Source organism: Gossypium raimondii, chromosome 10 (assembly GCF_025698545.1).
Source record: "Gossypium raimondii isolate GPD5lz chromosome 10, ASM2569854v1, whole genome shotgun sequence".
Classification (NCBI taxonomy): Eukaryota; Viridiplantae; Streptophyta; class Magnoliopsida; order Malvales; family Malvaceae; genus Gossypium; species Gossypium raimondii.
The window spans coordinates 51,228,074-51,235,660 of record NC_068574.1 but is presented as its reverse complement, the minus strand read 5'-3'; the positions used below and the strand labels follow the sequence as shown (position 1 = coordinate 51,235,660).

Genomic DNA, 7,587 nt, shown 5'->3' with positions numbered 1-7,587 from the left:
GAGTGTTAAGTTTTATGATTTTTGAAGCTGCATTAGTTTGTCCTAGTCTTTAAGCAAATATCATCCTTATTTTTAGGCAAATAAAATAGTTAAAAAAACAATTTAGATTATGATGCAGTAGCAGATTTTTCTGCATTTTAAATTCATAAACTTGTATAAATTGATAGCTTGGTAATTCAATAAATCATGATAATTTCAACAAATTCTTTAAATACTTTCAGTTCTACTTTACCTTCAAATTTCAAGAATAGTGTAAGATTTTGGAATAATATTTTTCCGATTTCAAAGATTACCCCATTTTCTTTAAAATTTTGATAAATTTACCTATTCTTTTATGACTTTGATTTATTTTGAAATAATAAATATCAATGAATTAAATTCCATATCATATTTGTATATTATATTATATATTTTATTTTGTTATACCAAAAAGCGTTGCAATTATAATAATTTTACCATTAATTTTTTATAATTTTAGTTAAACTTGTCCTTAAACCATAATAAATAGTAGAATGTTTTAATAAAAGAATACATTTTTCTTCTTTCTTTTTTGCTCTATCTCAATTTTAGTTTATTTAGATGTAAAATAAGATATGGAATTAACTTATGAGAGAAATACATTAATTTATTAGTAAACTAAAACAGTATAAGCTTAAAAATTTTAATGATTATTTTATTTAATTCATTAATATAAAAATTAATTTAGGATAATTAGATTTTTTTAATAACACCCGACTGGAATATTATTAATAAGAAAAATAAAAACACAAGTGTTATAGTATTATTTAATAATTTTTAAAAATATATGGCGTGGCACTATGTAATGACGACTAAAATAATATAATTTTAACTCTAATACATACTTTTTATTGCTTAATTACTTGATACTTAATACAGATAGAAAGTCACACCATTAACGAAACACCATGAAACCTAGTGAACATAAGACTAGCTCTTAAATACTTATATCGGGATCAGAGTCTCGATACGTAGTGGCAAATGAGTGCTCCATCGAACAGTTCAACACTTATATGGCACCGGCAGCGATATCCGATGGCTGATTAATCCAAACAAAATTACCTTGAGAAAATACATGGCAAACAGTGTTTCCTTGCTTAATACCAAGCATGCGAAAAGCGACATGATCAGAGCTCCAACCTGAAGTATCCATATGGCAAAGAACAACAGCATCCACCTTATCTCCTGTAACATCACCAACTAAACGGAGTTTGAAAGCTTTAGTCTCAGTGGCATCAAAGTGACAGAAATAAACTGCATAAAGATATGGCATTGGATGACAAGCTACTTTCTTTGGAGATTCAATCTCCTGAGGGGATTCTAAAACTGTGTAACTTTGAAAGAGTGGGGTTGTTATGGTGGGATGCCTTGTGCTTATGAACTTGAAATCAACATGGGGTCCAAATGCATTGCTTAGAAAACCGTGTAAAGATTCTAAAGAGGTAGCACAGATTTTGGTCTCCCCTTGAGCAGCTCCGAGTTCGCATTTTGTGAGTGTATCTTGAACAGCTTTGCCTTTGGGGGAGTCCGGAGAAACTGAGAAGAATCGTAGAATATTAGAAGCTTGGGAAGATGAAAAAGGGATGGTGTCAGCAATTTGTTTAGGCAACAGAGGAGGGTAAAGAGAGTGGTTTTTTATAGGGAAAAAGATGGGTAATTTCTTCCCTACGTGAAAGGTATGTAGTTCATCAATGGTGAACAAGCCTATCTCTGCACTTTCAACATGGTTATGGTAATGGTGGTGATGTTCCATGTTGTGATCCTTCATCATTTTGGAAGATATTGTTTTGTGAAAGTAAGCCGTGGAATATTTATCTTCCAAACTCTTTAATTTGTCACCTTCACCATGGTTTCCAAAAACAGAAGTCTTGTGGAAGTACGCAGTAGCATAATTGTCTTCCAATATCTTTGCTTTGTCGTCTCTGCCATGGTTTCCAGAATCTAACGATTTGTGGAAGTAAGCCGCTGAATATTTGTCTTCTAAATTCTTCACTTCATCACCTCCATCAAAGTGATTTGCAGAATCAAAAGTTTGGTGAAAGTAAGCGGTAACGTACTTGTCATCTAAACTCTCCACTTCGTCGTCTCTGCCATGGCTTTCAAAATCATATTTCTCTTCCAAATCCCTTACTGCATTGCCTCTGCCACACTGCCAAAAAGAAATTCGAGAGCCAATTCAGTCAGTTACATTAATAAAACGAAAAAGAGAAAAAGAACCTTTGGTTTATATCAATTGTAATATGGAACTAAAAATTACCATTAAAAACATAAGACATAATAGAAGAACTAGAAAATTGAATTGAAAAACCATTTCCTTAAATTCTGAGAGCACTCCTATTGATGTTCTCGGCCTGAAAAATTTTGAAGGTTAGAACACATTTATAAGCATGGAGAAGAATAAAAATCCTTTGGCCCCTATCTGTGCCCCACCAATGTGGATATAAAATTTTATTATTAAATTTAGCTTTTTTTATTTTTCTATTTCCTGGGGTTTTTTATTTTTAATGTTGGTCATCCAATTTTTTTGACACTTTCATTTTGGTTATCCAAATAAAAATCTTTACAATTTAGTCACTACCATTATAATAATTAAACATTTTCATCAACTGCTGATGGTGCACGTCACATCATCATCTTTTACTGATTATTCCTTGACCCATTTTTAAACCTCCGCGCCACCCCCTGCTTCCACCATACTTGTCCCATCAAATTACGAACAACTAAGACCGGCCGACGTTATCCATGGCTGAAGTTGCACTGTGCACTCCACCAGATATTGGGGTTCTAAAAAGTCTAGCTCTGCTACCCCCACTTGCTCCACTTCCATGGGGTTCAACCTTTTATTAACTACTTCTTTTTCGCTGCTTTTACTCTGATTTGAATCACCCTTTAGAACATGAGAGAGGCCATTAATACTGAACCAAAGCAGAAACTTGATGTATCCAACAAGTATCTATGTCAATCCAGACAAGAAAGGATTCCAGATATCAACTACATCGAAATGTTGGGTTTTTTACAAAATTATTATAAAAAAAATAAAAATTTATCAAAATATTATAATTTTTTTTATTTACCAAAATATTATAATTTTTTATTTACTAAAATATTATAAATTTTTTATTTATTAAAATATACCAAAAGAAATAGAGTTATTAAATGAGAATAGTTTATTAAATTAAAATAGAGTTATTACTTAATTAGAATTTTAAGTATCTTAATTATCACTTAACTAATATTAAATTTAATTAAAAATTAATATAAATAAAAAAGTTATAATATTTTGATAAATAAAAAAATTTATAATATTTTGGTAAATTTTTATTTTTTTATAATAATTTTATAAAAAAACCCTCAGAAAAATGAAAGAAAAAAGAAATCAAGAATTTAGAAAATGAAATATTTGATAGTACTTGGTACAGTACCTGATAAACAGATTTGACTGTCTTCAGAAACTAGGCGAAACCCTTTATTACGGGAATGAGACTGCAGCTGGGACTAGGAGCAAGAAGAGGAAGAATGTGGTAGCTGTAATTATTTGGGTGATTAAAATAAAAATATTCAAAAAATTGGTGACCAATTAAACAATTTATCCTGTTCTTTTATCAGAAACAACTCAAAATTGATGTGATGAGACAAAATTTTTTTTAAAGAAGTATCAGTACCTGTTGATTATGACTTAACTTCTGTTCAAGTCTAATTAGCTGAAGTAATAGTAAGTATTCAATGGCATTAGTTGAAGTAAATTGCATTTCCAAGAAACAGCACTGAAACATTGAAGATAATATGATTAAGAGAGATAATTATGAATTATGAATAGAAATTGTAAAATAAATATTAATGATAAAAGAAATTTGTAATTATTTTAAATTATTGGTGAAAAATGAAGGTTGCATATAAATGAGTAATACAATAACACGTATTTCTAGTAGGGGTGTGCAAAATTCGGGTAAAACCGAAAAAATTTGGTTAACCGACCGAATTCGGTTAATCGGTCGGTTAACTGAATTTTTTTTGTCGAAATCGATTAATTATTTTTGATTTTTCGGTTAACGGTTAATTCGGTTCGAAACTGGTCGGTTAACCGAATTTTTTCAGTTAACCGAAAAATTAATAAATAAATTTATAATATATAAATAGGTCCACTATTCATCTAAACTCAATCCAAACCCAAGTATTTAACCCAACCCAATTACCCAACCCAATTACCCAACCCAACCCAATCATAAAATTAAATTACAAATAATTTAATAAATAAAAATAAAATTTTAAAACTAAGACTAAAACTAAAGTCTAAAAGTCTAAAAATAATTTAATTATGTAGTGATTCAATTTGGTTAATTCGGTTAATTCGGATAAGTCGGTTAATTCGGGTAATTTGGTTAATTCGGTTAATTCGGTTAATTTTTAACCAAAAATAAAAAAACATATAATTTTTGGTTAATTCGGTTAACTGACTGAATTAACCGAAAAAATTTCGGTTCGGTTAATTTGTTTGAAAAAATTTTGGTTCGGTTAACGGTTAAAGATTTTGAAAGGTCGGTTAATTCGGTTAATGTTATTTCGGGTCGGTTAACCGGTCGGTTAACCGAATGAACACCCCTAATTTCTAGGACTCTAAGCATATTTGAAAAACTAAAATATAAACAAAATTGAACATTTGTCCCTGTATTAACACTACTTGAGTTTTTTTTTTAAGGATAAATATTAAAATTATAGTTTAATATGTAATTATGTATATGAATTTTGATTTTGTGTAATTTTATTTGATTTAATTCTTGTAAATTATTAACATAATTATTTATAGAACATCATTTTATGTTTATATAGCATACATAAATAATTATATTTATCTAATATAAAAATAAATTGATATATTTATTTCTTTAAATGTGTATGATTAAATCAAAATTAAAGTTTCAAATATATATTTGAACTACAATTAGAGTTTCATGTATAACTTCATGTATAAATTTAAAATTTATTTATTTTATTATTTTCCATTAAAATATGTAAAGTTTTTCATAAATTTTTTGAAGGAATTTAATTAATGTTAGCGCAAAAAATAAGGTTAGCAAGAGGTTTGATTTTTGTTAAATAAATACAACCCTAGTGAAAAGGAAAACTTCCCAAACTAAAGTAAAACGATAAACAGTGAAAAGAAAAGAAATTTTGAATATCTGTCATTATATTAACCTTGTTCATAAAATTTTATTTTTCACTACCTGAGTTTTTATATAAATATTTTCTTTAACAATAAACTAATTTTACATCATGAAAATATTTTGAATAATAAATATTGTAACGTTTTTATTTATTTTCTGAATAACCTTTTGATCTAGTAACAAAAGCATTAAATTATAGACATGAAAATTTGAAATTAATCCCAGTATTACTTTCAATTATTAAAAGAAATTAATTTAAGTTAAACTTTTGTTAAAAAGATAATTTATATGAAAAAACTATGAAATTTACAATTTAATTTGAGTCCCTACAAAAATAAATTTCATCTCTACTTAAATTATCGTCATATATCTTTAATTAATATTTTTTTTAAAATACATGAAAGTTTTTCAACCTAACTTATAATATTAAAAAACTTCACCACTAATTATTTCAAATAATAATATTTAAAATTAATCAATCCCGACTGAGGGTGAGTTTGGATGAGCGATGCGTTTACCTACAGTTAGTGTAAAAATAACGGTGGTTGTGAGACTAGATACTATAGTGATACTATAATGTGAGACAAAAAGTAACCCAATCACCCATCTAAACCCACCTTGAAGTGAGTTAAAGACAGTATTAATTTTTGTGGTAATAATTGTACCTACTGGTAGTTGGATTTGCAGTAAAACATTTTACTGTTCGGCACATGCGTCCTGTTATGAAATTAATTTAGTATTTTAATTTTTTCTCATAGTACAATCATGATATTTGATTTAATTCTATCTAAAAAAGATTTACTTTCCATTAAAGTTTACAGTAATGCTCACAGAGAACGAGGAAGGGTTAAAAATGGTGTTTAGATTGGGTAAATATTCTGGTCCAAATAAATTGTGTTCTGTGAAAGTCATTTTGGATAGGTTTTGTGAGTAGTACCTGTTGGAGAATAAAACGTGAGAGAGATAAAATAATATGTAGGAAAGTTGCTTTATTATTAATGAATTCTAAATGAGTAAAAATAAAGAATAAATGCCTATATTTATAGGTTTACATGGAAACTAACTTAACATAAAAATAGTTAACAAATTATTTGGTCAAGCTAAAAAATCTGAAACTACCAAGATATATCAAGATTTTCTAAACATCCCACTAATATGTTATTTTGAATTATTCTCAACACTCCCCCTTAATTTAAAGTTGCAGACGCCAAGTAAATTTCTAAAATAGCAAAACTTCTCTTTTGATAATGCTTTTGTTAACATATCTGCCAGCTGCTCTTCAGTGTTGCAATATTCCAAATATATCTCCTCTTTTGCTACCAAATCACGAGTGAAATGATAACGAATATCTATGTGCTTTGTTCTACTATGAAATGTTGGATTCTTTGTCATGGAGATAGTGGATTTGTTGTCACAAAATATGGTAGTTGCACATTTCTGCTCTTGTTGGAGATCGGTTAACATTCTCCTTAGCCAAATGGCTTGACAAGCTGTTGCAATTGCTGCTACATATTCAGTCTCTGAGGTTGACAATGATATTGTAGCTTGCTTCTTAGAACTCCAAGTGATCACCCAGAACCTAGAGTAAAAACAAATGTTGATACACTTCTTCTGTCATCTAGAGAACTTGCCCACTGTCTGTGAACCCACACAATCTGAAGTTTTTGAGTACCAAATGTCATACTCCAATATTCCAGCAATGTATCGCAAGACTCGTTTTGCTGCTCCATAATGAACCTTTGAAGGTTGCTGCATAAACCTGGAAATAACACCAACAGGAAATGCAATATCGGGTCTAGTGTGAGTCAAATAGATTAAACCTCCAACCAAGCTTCTAAACCTCATTGCATCTGTCATTTCTTCTCCATCCTTTTGCTGCAATTTTTCATTGATATTCATGGGTGTAACTGCAGGCTTGCAATTAAGCATATTAAATTTATTGAGAAGATCCTTGGCATATTTCCTTTGTGAGATAAAAATTCCATCGTCAGCTTGATGAATTTCAAGACCGAGGAAATAATGCAATAAACCCATATCGGACATCTCACATTAGACTTAAATTCATCAACAAGTAAGTTAAAGGAACTAGTATAAATGATATCATCAACGTAAAGACAAACAATTATGAAATCATTTTTACCTTCCTTTTTCACATATAAGGTGGGTTCATTCTCACTTCTCATGTACCCTTTTTTTCTGAAAATACCCATCGATCTTGTTGTACCATGCTCAAGGGGCTTGCTTCAATCCGTACAACACCTTTTTCAGCTTGTAAACCTTTGTTTCGTTTCCCCTCTCTATGAAACCTTCTGGTTGTGTTACATAAACTTCCTATTGTAGATCTCCATTGAGGAACGCTGATTTGACATCAAATTGGTAAACATGCCATTGCAATTGTGCAGCCATT

At 29.5% G+C, this 7,587-nt stretch overlaps 1 protein-coding gene across 1 annotated transcript; it reads right to left on the bottom strand.

The window, feature by feature from the left end:
* Nucleotides 1-841: 841 nt before the first annotated feature.
* LOC105778015 (BURP domain-containing protein BNM2A) lies at nt 842-2,424 on the bottom strand. Its single transcript, XM_012601561.2, has 2 exons — nt 2,276-2,424; nt 842-2,167 (listed from the first exon to the last, which is right to left on the bottom strand). The coding sequence occupies exons 1-2, from the start codon at nt 2,327-2,329 to the stop codon at nt 1,028-1,030; spliced, it is 1,194 nt and encodes a 397-aa protein (XP_012457015.1). The 5' UTR covers nt 2,330-2,424; the 3' UTR covers nt 842-1,027.
* Between the last annotated feature and the right edge of the window lie 5,163 nt (nt 2,425-7,587).